The 21,525-nt window shown below is 34.0% G+C and overlaps 1 protein-coding gene across 3 annotated transcripts in view; it reads right to left on the reverse strand.

Annotated features, from left to right (window-relative positions):
* Nucleotides 1–865: 865 nt before the first annotated feature.
* meox2a (mesenchyme homeobox 2a) overlaps nt 866–21,525 on the reverse strand; it is a 33,290-nt gene continuing 12,630 nt past the window's right edge. The window contains exons 2-4 of one of the 3 annotated variants that reach the window (XR_015509705.1): nt 18,131–18,303; nt 2,894–4,882; nt 866–2,797 (exon numbers count right to left, since the gene is read on the reverse strand). Coding sequence is in view for 1 of the 3 variants with exons in the window: in XM_087284483.1 (XP_087140609.1) it covers nt 4,664–4,882; nt 18,131–18,303 (392 nt within the window). In the remaining 2 variants the exon portion in view is untranslated. Of the gene's footprint in view, nt 4,883–18,130; nt 18,304–21,525 lie in introns of all 3 variants that reach the window. The other 2 variants (XR_015509706.1, XM_087284483.1) reach the window with 2 other exon arrangements.

Consider the following 21,525-nt stretch of genomic DNA (forward strand, 5'->3'; position numbering starts at 1 on the left):
ATAATATAACAAAATATAACGAATAAATATATACAGTTGAAGTCTGTTTCAAGTCTTGTCAGTTTAACTTCTGATATAAGATTTGCTGAGTACACAAACACAGAACATAACAGAAAGACGGTCCATGTCGTGCGAGTATAAAAACTTTTAAATTATTTCAGTATTAAAGTATTACATTTACGGATTAAAGTAAGTTCTCTGCTATATACCTCTAATTATACAGAAACTTACTGTATGTGAAGTACATGATCTAAACAGTATACATGTTTTTAATATTTTTTAGATTTTATTAAAAAACTAAAAAGCCTGTTAGATGGGAAGATTTTAGTATAGCATAAAATAGAAATAGAAAATGTAATAAAGGTTAAGTCATAAATGGGAAAAGCTAACCACTGGGTTAAAAAGAGTTATTTAATTTTAATTAAAACACAAAATTACCTGTGCATTGGGTTTGTCATTGTTTATTAATTTAGCTTTTCCTAGTACTGAGTTGCGACTGCGTATATGAGGAGTAGTTAGTTCATTCCTTAGCTCTCGGCGAAGGTGGTCACACTTTTTTCCTCTCCCTCCCATATCTCTCCTGGCTGGCTCCTCTTGCCTCATCTTATTCTATCTCCGAGGCTCTCATTGCCCTGCTCTCCAAATGAATAAGGAATTATGGACTTGATCAACTGGTCTCTGAACGCAATTGACACCATCTTCTCAATGAGAAGTTTGGGTTCGGAAGAACCCAACTGTCCTGTGGAGATGTTTGCAGCTGGATACGTGATGGACGGCTGCGAGAAGTGGCCATCATGTGCCTGGCTGCTCTGTCCCTTGGAGGATATTGAAGATATCTATCTATTCAGAACTGAATGGAAAATCATACAAGGCAACATATGAAAGTTTATTGTTGAAGCATGTGTTATTGTGTGCACATGATACAGCTGTCGAGATTTATATGTACATGACATAATGTTTGACTCTCCTGCATGCTTAATTGATCGTCATTTACGATCACAAATTGAAATTGTACAAAAACATCAGTATCAATAAAGGCACAATCAGTGCAAAACTAAAACATACAGTTTTTCAATCCAACGGAATGTCATTAGGCCAGATTTGACCAATCGTTTTTTGTTTTTTAAGACTGCTACATTTTATTTTCAAGTAAAAGAGCAGAAAAATACTACTTTGAAGGTGCTGCGGGTGACTTTTTTATGGAACTGCATGCAGGAAATACCCATAAGACCTGACCAGAAGCCCCAGACCCTAGGAAAAATTGGCTTTGCTGGCATGTCAGATTTTGAAAACACCTCTAATGCTTTTAAAGGGAGTTCTACCAACAGTCTACCAGTATCCAAAATGCTTTAAAGGTGACATCGGATAAAAAAAAAAAGTGTTTTGTATTTAATTAGGTTTCTGTCTTGTCTTCCAGCTCAGACAAGTTGAAATGAAAGTATGTTTTTCATTACTTGTTTTTTTATTCATAAACTGTATGAGTGTATTTATGTATCATAACTGACCTTCTTAAATTTCGTACTGGTTTTCCCAATGCTATTTGGAATTTGTACAATTTTATCCGTACATTTGATTACGATTTGCTCCTTGATGATGGCTGGGTTTAGGTATGGGGTTTAGTGACATGCCTCATATTTAAAGTCCAACATTTTTATACGTCTGAACTGAATTTGTATGAATTAGCCACGAAAGTGACAAAATTGAATATAGTAATATTTCATCGTGAGATCAGACTACACTCAGAAAAGAAAAAAATTGCCACTTGTTCAAACTACATATTTAATATGAGCTAAACAACACAATTTTTAAGTCTTTTTGGGGGGGACAACTTAATTGTTTTATGTTCAATCCACTAAAATTTATAAAACCGAATTAGATAACTTAATTTTTTCATGTTGTCCCAACACAAATCAGCGATGGAACCCCACATGTTTTTACACTGTTGTTTAACTGTTACTTCCCATCAACAAAACTACGGACTATGTGTCCTCCTCCACTCCTCTTTTTGCAAACAGACAGCAAAGCGATTAACGTTAATGCCTTTTGTTTCTTTGCTTTTGCGATTCTGACATTTAAAATATATAAATTATGTTTGGTTCATTCTGTCATTATCAAACCCCAGCTTCAGTTCACTCGTGTTTAAAATCCTATCATTATTCTTCATGTGCAGAGCTGTGATGTCAGTGTGTGGTGCTGTACTTTTCACATTGACCAGCTGAGCGTTAGTGATGGGAAGTTGGATCGTTTTACAGACTCAGATCTTTGAGTCTTGTTCATTTTGTTCAATTTGCCAAAATATTGAAAAATGTTACGAGTTGCTTGCAAACTCATCTACAACTACACCAAATGTTGATCACACTACAAGCAAGTCATAACCAGAATGCTATAAGAAAGAGAAAATCATTTATTGTTTACCTGGTCTTTTGTCTTTGATTATGTTAGCTCACCTCTTCTGACAGGTTTTCAAATTTGAGTGGTTCGTTCACGTGACACTGACAGTCCCATATAACCTTAACCAATACACACAGTCACAGCCGAAAACACAGATGATTAGTCCACCTTTCAAGTCTTCTGGTTTTTGAGTCATTCCTTCATCATGTGACAGCATGTAAAGAGAGATGACTCAAACCCAAGGACTCGAGAAATGAACGGATCAAATCTTTTTCCGGCTCTGCCTGTATATGATTGACTTCTGTCTTTCACTTGATGAATGAAGGACTCTAACCGAGGACTCGAGAAACGAACGCATCAAATCTTTTTCTAGCTCTGACTGTATATGATTGACTTCTGTCTTTTACTTGATGAACGAACGACTCAACCCGAGGACTCGAAAGATGAACGAATCAAATTTTTTTCCAGCTCTGACTGTACATGATTGACTTCTGTCTTTCACTTGATGAACGAACGACTCAACCCGAGGACTCGAAAGATGAACGAATCAAATTTTTTTCCAGCTCTGACTGTACATGATTGACTTCTGTCTTTCACTTGATGAACGAACGACTCAACCCGAGGACTCGAGAGATGAACGAATCAAATTTTTTTCCAGCTCTGACTGTACATGATTGACTTCTGTCTTTCACTTGATGAATGAAGGACTCAAACTGAGAACTCGAGAGATGAACGAATCTTATCTTTTTTTTAGGCTCTGACCGTATATGATTGGCTTCTGTCTTTCATAAAACCAAAGAATGACTCAAACCGAGGACTCAAGAAATGAACGGATCAAATCTTTTTCCAGCTCTGACTGCATATGACTGACTTCTGTCTTTCATGTGATGAACGAACGACTCAAAAAAAGAAACTAATATTCTACTCCACCTAAACGATGAAAAATAAACAAATTAATCTCTGAGAGGACTCATCGTTCTTGAGTCATACAAAAGATTTGTTCAAAATGAACGAATTGTTCAAGAATGACCCATCACTACTGAGCATTTGTTAAATACAGTTGCGTCATTTTTCATATGTACAGATGTTTGTTTGAATACATTTTACATGGATAACGGCTGGCTGCAATGTCAAGCACTTATAAATTATACACGAGGAAGAAAACGCCAGTGTGGGGTTCTCACATTTTGTCAATCATACAGACAAAAGTCAGCAGAAGCTCAAGGTTTGGTGAACAGCAGCTCATTAGCATTTAATGAGCCACGAAGTGAAACGACTCACTGTGGACCAAGGTAAGTTTTGACTGTGTAAAAAGTGTTTATTTACTCTACCATTGAGAAATTTTTTACCAAAGTTATAGATTTTCATTAAGACATATCAACTTTTGTAAAATGGGTATCTGTTGTCACCTTTAAAGGAACACGATTATTTTACAAATCACCTAGAGATAAACAGTAAAATTGTACCATTTTTGCATGCATTCAAGCCAATCTCCGAACTTTGCAATCGTACTATGGTTGCAGCAGGCACAATGATATTATGCCGGACCAAAAAATAATACTAGTGTAATATGATTGTGCTTGCTACAGCAGCAAATTCCTTCATTATTACACCGGAATGAGAGAATACTGTAGTTCCTAGCCATAGCCTGAAAAAACCGTCGGTCTGTACACAATGTAACTACAGAGGAGTCAAGGTTTAAATAGGAAAACTATCGAAATTATTTTTTTAATTTTTTAAGTGAGACGCTAACGGTCTAATCAGATACAATGTATAGGCTAAGCTAAGCTAAAAGTGCTTCTTCTAGACCCAAAGATTGGCTGAATGGATTCACAAATGGTCAAACTCAACATCTCTAACTCTAGGGGAGTGGTAAAATGAGCCTATTCTCAAAATAAAGTGGGGTGTTGCTTTAAAATACAAACTTTCAAGATGATTTCAAACCATTTAAGGGCGAGCAAATGAGTAAATGTTTTGGTTGAACCTTCCCTTTAACGATATTTTCGAACGTGTAAACATTTCCATCAAACTAGCAAAACATCTTTACATTGTAAATTGACACCTAAGTATGAGAAAGACGCTGCATCATTCAAAGGCACAACAGTATATCAGTCGTGTATAGATTTTTTTACAAGTTTAGCGAGGACTGACACTATTTGCGGCGCAACAGGAACTGTCCTCATTGGCACCTGTTGTGCAGTATTCGTGTACTTTCAGTCTGTACTTTCAGTCTGTACTTAACTTGATCTTGACCTCAGATAAGTTGTTAGTATCATAAGTGAGCGTGTTCAGAGCTCTGGTCGCTGTCTTGACTGTCCTCGTTGTTGAGAAGTGAGTCTGGCGTATGGAGTCCAGCAATGCCCGAAAACTCTGAGGGAAGCAACGTTCCCTTCTTTACATTGACAAGCTCTTTTTCTCGGGCTACTGCCCCCTGCTGACCTCCTTTAACCCGCTTCCACTTCATCCGTCTGTTCTGAAACCACACTTTCACCTGGTGGGACAGAAAGATACACAAGTTATTTGCTGCAGTCCTAAAAATGATGTTTATGCTTCTGTGAGGTTTAATCAGCCAAAAAATCTTTCCACTGCGCAAGTGGAAAATGGACTTCAGATTATTACTCATTATTGTTCAGATTCTTCACACTGTAAAAAGTGTTTTTATTTTTGAGGAACACAAAATGGTGTGTGTTTCACCTTAACATAAAATAAATAAAATGGTGGTTGGGAATTGCAATTACAATTGAGGCTGACAATTTGACAATTGACAATTCTCATCCTTATTATTGTTTCTCACAATTTCTCAAAAAAAAATTCAGAAAATGGAGATCATTTTCTGAGGAAAAAAGACAACGTAAAAGTTAACCATTTCTAATTCCAACACTCCTTTATAAGGAAAACTAGCCTTATTATATTACATATTTTAAATTATATTACCTTTTTTACATGTAAACTCTGGATTAAAAAAACATTAAAAGAGATGTAAACTTCTAGTAACATTAAATGAATGGCATTAGAATGCTGAGATGAAAAGTTGCAATTGCCTTATTTTATTCAATAAGAGAAAAAAAACAGATTTATAATCGACTGATACTTTTTAAAAAATTCCATGGCAGAAAAATCAATCTGGATGGCGAGATAAATAAATAAATAAATAAATAAAATAAAAATGTAACAGTAAGACATACTGTAAACTCAAAATTTCAAGATATAAACAATTGTAAAAAAAAAAAAAAAAAAAAAACTTAAAATTCAGAGTTCCCCTTACAGCTCCAAAATGGAAGAGGAATTTTATTATTTGGAGTTGTAAGGGGAACTCTCACAATATTTTTTTTCTTTTTTTTACTACAAATTAATATTACAGTTCAGAAAAAAATGTAGTAGGGTTAAAAAAGTCAAAGTTGTACCATTTAGGCTCCAAATTGTAAGAGGAATTTTTTTTAAGTTAATTATTTTTAAGAATGACAACTTTCATTTTTCATAGCCCATGAGTAAAATAAAAAATTACTCAAGCAATTGTGAGTTTTTATTTTTACAATTGCAAACTCACAATTAGATCTTATTATTTCCAGACGCATCATACAATTCAGAAAAAGAAATGTGGCAGAGTAAAAAAGTCAAAGTTGCAATGTTTAAACTCAAAATTAAGGAGAATTGTTTAAAGTAATTTTTTATAATGACAATTTTTATTTTTCATATACCATAAACTAAACATTTTAAAAAGACTCAAGCAATTGTGAGTTTTTGTTTTACAACTGCAAGTTGTAGACTCAACAGTTCATCTTATAATTCAGAAAAAAAGAAATGTAGTAGGGTAAAAAAAAGTCAGTTGTGAGGTGAATTATTTTTTAAGCTAATTATATTTAGCATTCCAGTTTTCATTTTTCATATCCCATAACCAAAATAAAAAAGACTCTAGCAATTAGAAAACTAATTAGTAAACTCACACAATTAGATATTTTTTTCTTCTCAAATTGTAAGGGGAGTTGTATTATTTTTCATATCCCATGACCAAATAAAAAAAAAAGTCTAGCAATTTTGAGTTTTTATTTTGCAAATGCAAGTTGTAAACTCTCACAATTACATCCTTTTTTCTCCAAATTCATCTTACAGTTCTGAAAAAGAAATGCGTTAAATTCAAAATGCGGTAAAAAAAAAGTTGTAATGTTTAAACTCTACAATTAGGTATTTTTTTCTTTAAATTTATCTTACAATTCAGAAAAAATATATAGAATTGCTAGTTTACAACTTCTAAAATGTGAACTCACAATTTTGAGTGGAAAAAAGTCAGAATTGTGAGACAAGAATTACATCTTTTATTTTTTGCAGCCTTTCTTTTTAAGCAGGTAATTTGTCTTCATCAAAGTTTGCTTGTTGGCCCGCTGGTGCAGATGATCTGTTTACTGTGTGTGTGTTGGCAGAGTGATTGGAGAGCTGGATCAACCCATGACTCACCAAACTCCAGTAAACCAATATGCCTCCATCAGGTGCAAATGTGCTATTCTGAGGCCTGAGCCGCAAACTTTGGAATTATGTTTCTCTGACCAAGTCTGAAAAATAACATGCGCATATTTGCCAGTTATTTCAAGATCGGCAATAATAAGAGCCCATCTGTAATGTGGCATCAGACAATTTCTGTCTTTTCCCTTTGCAAGTCAGAGCCCGCTTTTACGTTTCCCAGAATGATGATTTAGCTGTTTCTTAAACGGTCACCAGTGAGGCTCGCTGAGGGACCGGGCCACCATACACTAACATTTATTTCTGGCGAGGCATAATGTTAGAGATGGTCACGTGGAATAGACGCTAATTCTTCATATGCAATCAGACTTGACGAACACCAGGCCCAAATCAGCTAAATGATGTCATTTGAAGTATGTTTTTCCCCTCTAAACGGCTATCAAACGTGATGGTTAAGATCAAAAGCACATTTGACATTCTAATTAGAGACACAATGATTCGTTTGGCTTATGTTTCAAGGAATATTTTGGGGATTTTAAGACGCTGCAGGCAAAACAGGCTTGCCATAAAGTGACTTTTAATTCAGTCTAATGTAAAGAAAATATCCAAAACACACGTTAAGCATTTTTTTTGTCAGACTTTAGCAATTTGTGTCTGTACATTTCCATTACAGTATCTATATTCAAAGGCCATTTTCTCTAAATACCATGGTGTAGTCCTTACTATACGCATGTATACTCAGTATACCTACTTTTTTCCACTGTGTGTATTACCACTTCTGAGGATCGATAATTGCGTATACTCACTTGTTTTGGGGATTAGACTTCCCTAATTTATGTATTCAATTTCACGTCTCCTTTAACTGTATACCAAATGTTTTTTTTTAACTTGCATCTTTGCAATTGGTGCATTTTTGTTTAATTTGCAGCATTCCCCACCCCTGACGAGCGCAGCAGCTGCGAGAACATTTCGTGAGTTATTCGAAGATCACAACAAATTAACTGAATGATGTCAAGCATCGTCGTCGCTTTAGCCCTCATATATTTCCATTCAGCCCCCTAAAACGTTTGCGATTACCTCATGAAGTGTGTACTGTACTTATCTGCATACATCTGAGTGACATCAGAGTGAAACATCATTTGTTGTATCGTGTTTAAAATGATTTCCTATTATGACTTATATTACGATAGGGAAATATGTAAATTAGCCTGTACGTTTTTAATTAGTTTATATTTATGCCATTATGAATTTAAAAAATGGTGGTTTTATTTAATACATGGAAAGTACATGTACTTGAGTATAGGCTAGTATTTGGGGTTTTGAAGAAGTGTGCTTTGCTTTTGTTTTCTAGATTAAAAATAATAATTAAAAAAATAATAATAATAATAATATATGCTCATATACATTTAAATACAGCTCAATATACTCAGCCAGTCTCCAGGTCAGCTGGGGTCACTATTAGCTAAGCATAAATCATTGAATTAGGATAAAAATGAATAAATTTGTTTTTATATTTTTCCTTTTTAAATGGATAGTTCACACAAAAAAAAAAAGAAAATTTGTATCAATTACTCAACCTTTACTTGTTCTAAACTGGTTTGTCTTTTTTTATTCTCTTGAACACAAAAGAAGATATTTCCAAAAAAGCTAGACACCTGTAACCATTGACTTCCATAGTATTTGTTTTTTCTTTTGTGGAAGTCAATAGTTACAGGTAACTGATATTTAGTGTATATATATATTATCTAATAAATCAAAGAAACATTGACTTTCATCGTTTTTTTTTTCTTTTTTTTTTTTGCCTACTTTTAAAATTTGGATTAGGTGGGTAATAGTACACCACCTTTTTTAGCACTACACCACTGCTAAATACATTTTTTTTTTTTTGCACTGAGCCATAAATCTCCACTTCAGCAGCTCTTTCATACACTAACCTTCACATATTAATTTATATTTACTGTATATTTTGATGATTTTTAAAGAGGTATTTGTTCGTAAATAATATGCCTAAGTACAGTATGTACAATGTTTTATTCTATAAAAAAATCCTGGCTCTTCATAGTTTTTTCTGAATTATAGAGTGAACAGGCTCATTTTTGGCTTGTCATGAAGTGACTTTTAATTCAGTCTAATGTACAGAAATTACAAAAAACACACTTTAAGCATTTTTCGCTGTACTTTAGCAATTTGCGTCCATACATTCCCATTACAGTACCTATTTTTAAAGGCCATTTTCTCTAAATTACTTTTTTTTTTCTTGGATAACCCATAAATCTCCACTTTAGCAGCTCTTTCATACACCAACCTTCACAGTTTTATTCATATCTACTGTATATTTTTGTAGATTTTTAAAGAGGAATTTGTTCATAAAAATATGCCTGAGTACAGTGTGTGCAACATTTTATTCTATAAAAATACTGGCTCTTAATAGTATTTTCTATATTTTAGAGTGAACAGGTCCATTTTTGTTTTGTCTTTTTAATTCAGTTTAATGTACAGAAAATATACAAAACACACTTTAAGCATTTTTTTGTCATACTTTAGCAATTTGTGTCCATAAATTCCCATTACAGTACCTATTTTTAAAGGCCATTTTCTCTTCTTTTACTGAGCCATACATCTCTATTTTACTCTTTCATACTGTACACCAACCTTCACGGTTTTATTCACATCTACTGTATATTTTTGAAGATTTGTAAAGAGGGATTTGTTTGTACACAATGTGCCTAATTATATACAACAATTTATTTTAAAAATAAAATAAAATTCATAGTCTCTTCATAGTATTTTCTGAATTATGGAGTGATAAAAAAGATTCCCCAAATGCCCTTTGTAAAAACGCTGTCTTTAACATGTCAAAAATATTATTTTAATATGTGAAAAATAAATAAATAATAAATTAATTAATTAAAAATTAAACCTGACCCAATCCAATGTTCAGATTTTTGTTTAGACATGTACGCAAATTAGCTCATATATATTGAAATTATGCCTCATTTGCATATTTAAATGTGATATTTTTGAAATCCTGTAATCAGTGTTGGGGAAAGTGACTTTTAAAAGTATTTTTTCTAATGTAACTTAGGGCTCATACACCCGTCGCAATAAGGTGCAAGACGTGTTTGGCACGATGTCTTGCTATTTTCAGACCAGCGCAACCCTAATTTTCCCGTTTTGCACCACGTTGTTTAAATAGCAAATCCATTTGCACCACTTTGTGGACTCATGAGTATTACAGTCTAGAAAAGAGGTGTGTTAAAGTGCAAATGGCGTGTTGCTATTTTGAAGAATTAAAATAAACTGTGCAATAGACCAGCTTAAAGTCCAGTGTAGTTGTGTGCTTTAAACGCTCACACATTGTTTAATACACAAAGGTTGTACAGCCATTCACAAATATCTTTACAAATGGAAAAAAATAATAAAGGATTAAAATGTTACCAAAATTATTATTTCCTACATAAATATAAAAACCACTGGCTGCATGCCTTCTTCATCTCGGCGGGCTTTCCTCAGTTTATTCATGACAACCTGCATTTGTATAATGTCATTATTGTTGTTATTATTATTATTATTATTATTATTATTATCATCATCATTATTTATATACATATTTATATTTGTTTTATTAAAAACAAGCTTATAGATTTGTCCACCTGTCAGGTTTTGGACCATATGGGGCATAGGACGTGTGTTTGGATATACAGTAACTCAGTTTTTTGACCACACTTCATTATTATTGTTCATTTATTCATTTGCTGGAAATTAGAACTGAATGTAGAAACAAAATTAAATATATAGGCTGATGGATGTCTTTATTGGAGTGCGTACAACACTGTTTACTTATCCACGAAAGAGAGAAAGAGAACGTAAACAGGCCGAATGGAGGAGGCTCTTTTTTCTCGCTAGTGAAGCGTTCAGTTTTTCCACTTACAAAGTCGCCATGTAAATACACAATGCGCCATGGCAAGACACAACTGGCATAAAGGGAATGGGAGATGAGACTCCCATCTCATAACTTGTTTAATGCACCTCATGCTCAAAACACACCCATAAATCATTAAGAGAATAAGCACAAGCCTGTTAGACCATACGTCATGGCGCAATGCATATTTTTACGTTTTTAAAATAGTAAAAGTGAATTTGGACACATCCTTAATGCTTTTGCACCCTGCGCTTTAGACTCTGCGCCTAGATCGTTAAAATAGAGCACTAAGTGTGTTACTTAGTTACTTTTCATCTAAAGAAATTTGTTTTTTTGTGTGTGTGTGTGTGTGTGTGTGTGTGTGTGTGTGTGTGTGTGTGTGTGTGTGTGTGTGTGTGTTTATGTATGTTTGTTTGTTTGTTTCTTTCTTTCTTTGTTTAATCTCAGCTGATTTTAAGATTTTGTAAAAATATGATTTCAATATGTTAAAAAAATATATTTTTAAAACTTGACCCAATTTAATGTTCAGATTTTTGTTCTAGAAATGTATTCAAATTAGCTTATATTGATTGAAATTAAGCCTCATGTTATTATTGTTATTGTTATTATGCCTTATGATATTATTGAAACCCTTTAATCAGTGTTGGGGAAAGTTACTTCTAAAGTAATATATCATCCAAAAATGTGTTACTTATTTACTTTTTAACGAAAGTAATGTGTTGTTTGTGTGTTTGTTTGTTTGTTTGTTTGTTTGTTTGTTTGTTTGTTTGTTTGTTTGTGTGTTTGTTTGTTTGTTTGTTTGTTTGTTTGTTTGTTTGTTTGTTTGTTTGTTTGTTTGTTTGTTTGTTTGTGTGTTTGTTTGTTTGTTTGTTTGTTTAATCTTGGCTGGGTTTAAGATTATGTTAAAATATGATTTCAATATGTAAAAAGAAAAAAAAAAATTAAACTTGACCAAATCCAATGTTAAGATTTTTGTTCAAGAAATGTATGCACATTTACTCATATTTATTAAAATCATTCCTCATATGAAATATGTAAATGTGAGAATTTAGAAATCCTGTAATCAGTGTTAAGGAAAGTTATTTAAAAAAATAATATATTACTAATAAATTACTAATATATTTTTTAAGTAACTAACTGTTACTTAGTTACTTCTTAAGGAAATTACTGCCGTTTTTGTGTTTGTGTTGTGTTTTTTGTGTTTTCATTTTCCTTATTCACCTGCAGTGTCTTGCCTTCAGGTCTTCTATCAACAACATACTGAATCAGCCACCCAAGTTCATTACTGTCAGCACTGTAAGACTGACACTCTTAAAATATATCTGCAGCGTTTGCAATTCTCCTCTTAACTTGAAAACGTCCTGTAAGATACTGTGTGCGCCGGTTCGTGCACGTCATTATACAGAAAATAGGCAAAATATAAAAAGGGCACATGTATTTCATAAAAATATCATCACTCGCATGGCGCCGTTGGGATAAATTTGAAGCTGAAGACTGGTTGTGTGTAAATGAAATCAGAGCCACGTTGCAGTTGTCATAAAACTCAGCACACATCTTGATTCCTTCAGGTTGGTAGATTACTTTTGGTTGCGTTTTTAATGGAAAAAAATTAATGAGAAATTCTAATGTTAATTTTTTTTGTCTTGAATGGAGTTTGTATGTTAAAAGGCTAAATAAACTGCTTCTAAACCGTTTGAGCTTTAAATTGTCCGTGCTAAACAATATTTTATGGGAGACGTTCTCGAAATTTTCAGCCCACGACGACTCCTAAAATAACATCTCCAGTGACTAGCGACCCCAACTATGCTCGGAGGTGGATATAAACATACAAATATTGCACACAATGGTGCACACACCAATAGGAACTGTATAAACATGAGCATATTCACAACACAAAAAAGTTGCACAGTTTAACAACCATATCATTTTTTATAATCATTATTCACCTGATTAATTTACTATCAACCTCATGAGAATGGTGGGCACAATGTTTACAGCACAAGACTCTTCTTGGTTTAATTTTGACACCCTCACTTGGAGATTATCCTGAATGTTCAGTCGTGGGCTTTATTTTTAATATATGTGAGTGCCATAAAGGTGTCAAAGTTTAACATTGTGCTGTAAAATCAATCTTCTGCAACTAACGCTATTGCTGTGACATTAATCTAGCATGATAACCCTAGGGGTCACAATCTAATGGAAAAAATATTTGAAAGGCTGATGAATTTTTATTTGCATGTTGTTGTTGTTTTATGTAACTATTAAGTATATATTAAATATATTATAAGTTAAAACTATTTGTATCTTCTGTAGGTTATGGATAAAATATGATAATTCTAATGGTTTAATAACATATATGAGGTTTTTGGAAATCACCAAGCGACCCCCACTTTAAAAAAACACTGTTTTATGGATAAACTGTGAGTTGGTAAAATGTTTACACTTAAAATTTCTTAAAACGATCACATTTAGAAACAAACCATTTTAAATTCTATATCAAATTGTATTTAAATAAATAAATAATAGTTGTTACATATTTGGACAAATTTAAATTAAACATTATATATGAATATTAGATAATAAATGGGAGAATTAATTTACCAAATGAAATATAAAAATAAGAAAAAAAGTAAAGTTCAGACTGACTTTAGGAATAATATTAAGCCCTTGAATATTGAAGAATAAAACATTTTGAAAGCAACGTTCATTTAAAGTTTGATGTTTATTATTTAAAAAAAATGAATGTGATATTTTTTTTTGTTTTTAAGATGCTGCTCGGACTGCCTTTAGAAATAGCTAGTTTTTTAGCCATTAATAATTGAATTATTGAATCAATTAAATATTTTTTTTACTATTTATATTTTCTTTATATAAAATAAATAGATAGAAAAATATATAAATAAATAAACATATAAAATGTGCAATAAACTATTAAAAACAGAAATATATATAATTAACATTATATATAGAAATAAATGGCAACATATACAGTTGAACAAAAAATTGGCCTCCTGTGAAATATAAATTATTTTTTAAATATTTACCAAGTGATGTTTAAGATTTTTTCAAGACATTTTAAAGATAATAATTTTGAAAACCGATTTCAAATAACAAATTTTTTTGTCTTTGCCTAGATGGCAGCACATATTTTTTTGTTATTTTGTAAGACACTAATAATCAGATTAAAGTTCTAATTTAAAGGCCTAACTAGGTTAATTAGTGTAACCAGGCAAGTTATGTTAATTAAGCAAGTGAATTCCAGTGAATGCAAATAATTATTTTTCATGAGTCTAACATCCATGTGTAAGAAAACATACAATATGACAAAAGTCATCTGACAAAAGTCAGAAAGATGAAGTCATCAGAAAAAAATAGCAATAAAAAAATTTGAAGCACCAAAAGCAGCCCATAATAACGTCAATTTGAATACTAATTAGGCTATTTTTGCTATCCATGAACTTTAAAAATGTTTTGTTTGTTTTTTTATAACAAAAACTTTAATTTCTTATGTATTTTTTAAATAAGTATTTTTTCATATTATTCTACATATTTAGCAAATCTTTTTGGTACCTCAAAAAGTGTGGTTATGATGACCATCCGACAAGCTAATCCAGCTAAAAATAGAGCTTTAAATGTCACTAAAATGCAGTATTTACAACTGCAAAAAGGTTCACTCTTTAAGACAAAGAACCACCCTTATAAGTAGAAAACTAATATAATAGGAAACACTGTGAAAAAATTCCATGCTCTGTGAAACATAACTTGGGAAATATTTTAAAAAGAAGGAGCTATAATACCAATAATAATTATGACTTCAACTGTACACCCCTAAAAACATTTAGCGTTATCAATAGAATGCTGCGCTAAACTCAATCAAAGATAGTTTTAATTAGCCAGTGCAACATTATCATTAGTATTCATTTATCATGTGCAGAGCAGCGGTGGCCCTTCAGTCACAGTCAAGAGCTCCAGCAGGTTCACACAGAGATCACGTTGCAGGAGACGGATCTGTTTACTTGTCGTGTGGCAAGGTTTTTAATTCTAAGCCTTGGGAATGAATCCCCAGAGAATAAAGCATAATTTCAGGCCACAGATGCCACTTGCTTATCTAAAAGGCAAAATACTGCAACGTGTTGAGGTCAGAATTATTAGCCCTCCTGGTAACTTTGAGTTCTTTTAGATTTATTCCTCAATTTCTGTTTAATGGAGAGAAGATTGTTATCAACACATTTCTGAACATGATAGTTTTAATAACTCATTTCCAGAGTTGGGTCTAATGCATTCCACGGTAACATGTTACTGTATTCTAAATACATTTTTGAGGAACACAGTAATGTAATGAATTATATTTTAAATTTGTCTAATCTGATTACTGTTACTAAAGTCAACGTAGTTGCGTTACTTAAGATACATATATAGATATATAGTTTTTGGAAGAAAAAACATGCTTCTTTTAGATAACTTTTTCTCCTGCAACATCAGTTAATAAGCATGCGCTTTTAAATAGCTGAAGAACGCGAGCTGCTGCTGTTGAGAGTGATTGCTTCTTCAAGTGGAAATACAGACATTACTTTGATTTCATTGAGCGTAAAAATACAAATATTGCTGTGAAATGCTGTCTAAAGAACTTTTGACTGCTTTTCAAGAGTTCACACTTAGCTGATGACTGATTATTAAGCTTGTTTGCTGTCCCGGTAGAGAGCCCGTTTGCAGGGCGAGAGTGAAGTTTGAGCTCAGGTAGATCTCGAGAACTAATGAACAGATAGTGATTGCTCTTAAAGGATAACTATTAATTAGAAGCATGTCTATAGTGCCGATTTGGATTAGTCAATTAACTTAGGTTGCATGTTTTTTGACGGTGGGAGGAAACCGGAGAACCCGGGGGAAAACCATGTGAGCACGAGGAGAACATGTAAACTCCGCACAGAAACGTTGGCTGGCCTGGTAAAGTCTAGAACCAGTGATGTTTTTGCTGTGAGGCAACAGTGCTAACCACTGGGCAACCGTGCCATCTAGGAAAGGAAAGGAGGAAAAGTAGGGGTGGAAGGAGGGATTCTTCAAAACGAAGATGGCTGTCATATGGAACTTAGGGTATTTATAGTGGCTTAGGAATCGTTTGGTAAATCATAAATTGAATAATGCAGGGCCAACTGCAAGCAATCGTAAGCCCGTGATCCTCTCGAAATTAGTTAATAAATAAACTTCACTTAACCAGCAACTTGTTCAAGCACTTGAACAGAAAGCATTCTACGAAATACTCATAACCAAGGAGGACATCGGCGCCCAAAAACATGGCGGCCCAACTCAGCCTAAATTCAATTTATGTGCAGGACACGTTTTCTGAAGAGTTGCATGTAATTTTAGATGACTTTAACTGCAGTTCGGCAGCTTCACTTTCACTTATGAACATATCAGTCATGCCCCTGTGACAAACTGGGCAATTAGACACAAATAAGGAGTTAGGACTGGTGGAAGAGTGTTGTTTGAATGGAATTTAATAACGCACGCCTAATGGAAAGAAAAAAACTTCAGCATTTCGCGATGTATGTGTGTGCGGTCTTTTACTGACAGCCACGTGTGTGGATCTTGTCGAGAAATATGGCGGAAAGTCCTACATGGCAGTAATAGTTTGACTGCGATGTTTACTTCAATAATGCCACTAATAAAGGCATACTCCACATGTCCTAATTCCATTTCTGTTTAGTTCAGCTATGACTTTAGTGGGATTAATCAAAAATCGCTATTTACATGGTGACTCTTAATCAAAGTATTGTCTTAATTGTATTAAAATATATCAAAGTATTAGCGTCCCATGTATATGTACTCAATGTTCGACTCAACCACACCGTCAGGGCTCTGCGAACTTGGCTTTGTGAAGCAGCATTTTCTGTATGCACGTACATCAAAAGCAATTATGCTATGGCCAGTGTTGCCAGACGTACGATAATTATGGTATTGGTACGATAATTTCGACATCAGTAAGATGTACGGTCAGTAATGAAAAAAAAATCCAATAGTGTACAATAATTAAAAAATTTCATGGCATTTAAAATGAATTTCATTGTAATCTTAGGACTTATTTACTTATTGATCTAGCTGCATCTTTTGTCTACTCTCTGTGAAGAGAATGTGGGTTTACGCACGTTTTCTTTCTCACTTATGTTTCATTTTATCAGCCAATCAACGTGGAGAATGGCTCTCTCTCGTAAGTTAACGTTTCTGCCGTGCGCGTCCGTGCTTAAGTCAGTCATTTTTAGGTTGAGGTTGATCGTTTACGCAATAAAGTTTTAAAAAGTAGTGCTGAAAAGGAAGGTGAGAAGGACAGGAGAGTTTGCACTTGGTGTTCTTGTTTTTCCCCCATTCTAATTCCTCATGTGAACGTGTTTTTCCAAAGTTAATCTCATCAGAACAAAGCCACGAAATCGGCTCATTAGAGATACTCTGAATAGGCTCGTGCACACCTCAGAGTGCGTTAAAAAATCGGGAAGGTGCACTGCTATCATGCCAACCAGCACTATGTTGGGGTCCCTGACGGCATCCGATTTGTACCCCAAAACAAATCCCTTAACATCCGGTTGTTGTTGGGTTGGGGGCTTAAGTGAAATTAGCCAATCTTTGGGGGGGGTCCTAAAAGGTTGAAAACCCCTAATCATAAGGCTAATCATTTTGACCTTAAAATTGTTTTAAACAGTTTAAAAACTGATCTTATTTGAGCCGAAATAAAACAAATAAGACTTTCTCCAGAAGAAAAAATATTATTCGCAAATACTGTGAAAAATTCCTTTCTCTGTTAAACATCATTTAGGAAACATTCGGAAAAACAAAACAATTCACAGAAGGGCTCATAATGTTGACTTCAACTGTATATAACGCACTCGCATGGCTCATTGAGCAGTTAAAAATGCTATGAATGACCTGCCAATGATGTCATTTCCAAAACAGCAGGCATTATGTCATCTTATTTATGTCTGCGAGAGTCAATAAACTTCAATGGTTTAATAAGATTACATCGCTGTTTGGTTAAAACATCAAATAACTACAACAAGCCATATTTCTCGGGCTCCAAATAAAGCGTCATGTGCTATTTATTTCACATGTGGCCGCAGGAAGCGACTTCCCACGCACAGACCAATTTGTTAGATGGAACGGCAAGGGCGGAAGTGGACAAAAACTTCCTTCGCCTCTCCTGTTACTTCACTGCAGCCAGAAAAACAGAGCTTGCAGAAACATCTGGAATACAATAGTCCCACTCCATAGCCACAGCTGGACAGAAAACCACCGAACACAGGAGGGGAAAAAGCAGCGGTAGCTTCTGACAGAATGATTGATGAACAGGTAGGAGGTCGCGGTCGGTCTTCTCACCTGCCTTTCCGTGAGATCCAGGTTTACTGCGATTTCGTAACGCCTCAATCTGGTCAAATAGTTGTGATGGGCGAATTCGGCCTCCAGTTCCCGAATCTGCTCTTTGGTGAAGGCCGTGCGCTCTTTCCTTGGCTTGCTGCTCACGTCCGATTTGTAATTCCCATCTTGGGACTCTTAAAAGAAACAACAAGAAGAGAACAGTTGATGGATGCCGATGGCTTTGAAATACCATCAGTTCATGTCTACTAGGGGTGAAGGATATTCGGGAAAAACTGACATTGCGATAATTTGTATATTTATATAGTTAAAGTCAGAATTATTAGCCCTCCTGTATATTTTTCCCCAATTTCTGTTTAACGAAGAGAAGATTTTTTCAACACATTTCTAAACATAATAGTTTTATTAACTCATTTCTAATAACTGATTTATTTTATCTTTGCCATGAAGACAGTAAATAATAATAATAATTTAATATTTTCATGATACTAGTATACAACTTAAAGTGCATTTTAAAGGCTTAACTAGGTTAATTAGGTTAACTAGGCAAGTTAGGGTAATTAGGCAAGTCATTGTATAACTGCGGTTTGTTCTGTAGACAATCGAAAACAAATATTGCTTAAGGGGGCTAATAATTTTGTTCTTAAAATGGTTTTAAAAAAAAATATAAAACTTCTTTTATTCTAGACGAAATAAAACAAATAAGACTTTCTCCAGAAGGAAAAAATATTATAGTAATTACTGTAGAAAAACTTGCTCTGTTAAACATCATTTGAGAAATATATTTTTAAAAAAATCACAGAGACAAATAATTTTGACTTCAACTGTACATTGCAATATGAATATACTATTACAAGATGACTTAAGTAAGTCTATTTGGAAAGAATTCATCATTTTACATTGACTGGGATGATTTTGTAGGGGAAATGCATGTGCATAAAATACGTAATATTACACAAAAATATACATGATATAATAAATTAAAGCAGAGCATTGGGAGCAGAAAGAGGGGAAGGATCGGTAGGGGAGTGCAGGGCACAAAGTAACCTGGGGTCAATGTAACAGATTTTAAGGTGTTTGCTCAGGGTTAACCATGGCATTCTTCCAAGGTTTTCACCACAGTGTCAGCAGACGTCTTCCTGCCAATTATTGAAAAAGTTTGGCGAAATTCGGATGGGGAACACAGAAGAAACCATTTATACAGCATAAAAGTTTTTATTATAGTAAATATTTTTTTTTATTTAAAAAAAATCTGTGAAAGTATGAACATAATATCTTATATTGTTGTGATCACCGTCTTCAAGGCTAAAAGATGAAACCATTTTGAAAGATGTAAAAAACACACAGTGACTGCTAGCCTGTTTTGAGGAAAACACGACACAGCGGGGTTAGTTCTAACAGGGTGTTACAATTATGCCACACACTGTTGGACACCAATAAACAAAATAATTGTTTGAATTTTGAGTGTAATGCCGAGAAATTTTGAAATAAAATGTTTTTAACAGAAAATATTTTATTGCTAATAATGCAAACAAATGCATTGTATAATAATGGATAATAATGCAAATAGACTCAAATGTGTTTATCCAATAAACAAATGAATAAACATACTGTGCTATGTATAATAAAAAAGAAATAAGCCAGTATACTGAGGAAATATAGCTGCTATTTAAAGTAAACTGAATTTAAATTAATTGTGTGAAATCTGCCTTTGTAAGCATGTGTTACAACTAACCCCCTGTCTGTTACAACTTGCCCCACAGGTAGGGTAAATAGTAACATTTTTACTCCTGGCACTTTTGGCAATACTGCACAGAACCCATAGGTCTGGTGATCATAATTTCTGTGCTCATTTGTAGGAGAGGCTTGTGTGTTATTGGTAAAAATATGGTTTGTCTATTACTTTGTTTATTATTTGACCAAAACCAAAAAGTGTTACTTTGTGACCCGCTCTCCCCTATAGGGAATTTAGCAGGTTGATTTAGCAGGTTGGCATGAGCAACATAGTGCCATATGTTGGCACACTTAACCCCTTTGGTTTCATTTGTTCATCTTCTTTTCTGCTTAGTGCCTTTATTATTCTAAGATCGCCACAGCAGAATAAACCGCCACTCATTCGCCATTCAGTGCCCTTCCAGCCACTGGGAAACATCCATACACTTTTATTCACACTCATACACTACAGACAATTTAGCTTGCCCAATTCACCTGTACCACATGTTTTTTGACCGTGGAGGAAACCGGAGCACCTAGAGGAAACCCACATGAACACGAGGAGAAACATGCAAACTCCACACAGAAACGCCAACTGACCCAGCTGAGGCTCGAACCAGCGACCTTCTTGCTGTGAGGCAATTGTGTTACCCACTGCGCCACCGCATCACCCCCACTTTAGTTTAATAGTTTCAATTTGCTTAAAATCTTACAGTCAAAGGCCTTAAAAGCACATCCAAAGCAAAATCTTTCAAACTATTTGATTGGAGTTCAACTGTGACACCACAGACCACATGTTTTGAACTAGCTCCTGGTTAATCATAATCCCAGCTTGACATTTCAGATCCTGCGATATGACTATTGCAGGTTTGCACATTTTACATTCAAATTTGATTTGTCACATAAACAGTCATATACTGTAGATTATGCTATATGCTTACACGACCACTCGTGACATTAAAATAATAACAATGACAAAAACAATAATAATAATAATAATAATAATAATACCTATCTTAATCATGGAGAAATCGAAGTTACACAATATAAAACAAATGCAAGTATAAAATATTTAAAGACTTTAGATATAGAGCCATGTTTCTCAACCATGTTCCTGGAGGACCACCAACACTACATGTTTTGGATGTCTCATTTGTCACTGCCAGCCATTACAGGTCTAGTCTCTGCTAATGAGTTGATGATCTGAATCAGGTGAGTTTAGTTAAGGAGACATGGAAAATATGCAGAGCTAGTGGTCCTCCAGGAACGTGGTTGAGAAACACTCATGTAAAATATGTGTCAGTAGAAAAAAAGTACAAAGTATAAAAATATAAAAGAGCTTTCTGTACAAGTGTAAACATAGAAGTGTTTCTAACAAAGTGCCTAGTGCATTAGCAAGGATGGAGTGTATCCTTCGATATCATACAACCCGATAGCAATGCTGAAAGGATAAGCCCAAATTTCAACGCAACCCATTCATTTTTCTTCATCTTAGTCCCTTTGTTCATCAGGGGTCGCCACAGAGGAGTGAACCACCAACTTATCCAATATATATTTTACACAGCAGATGTCCTTCTAGCTGCAACCCAGTACTGGGAAACACCCATACACACTCATTCACACACATACACTACGGCAATACACATTTAGTTTATTCAGTTAACCTATACTGAATGTCTTTGGAC

Source organism: Danio rerio, chromosome 15 (genome assembly GCF_052040795.2).
Source record: "Danio rerio strain M-AB ecotype USA chromosome 15, GRCz13ab, whole genome shotgun sequence".
Lineage (NCBI taxonomy): Eukaryota > Metazoa > Chordata > Actinopteri > Cypriniformes > Danionidae > Danio > Danio rerio.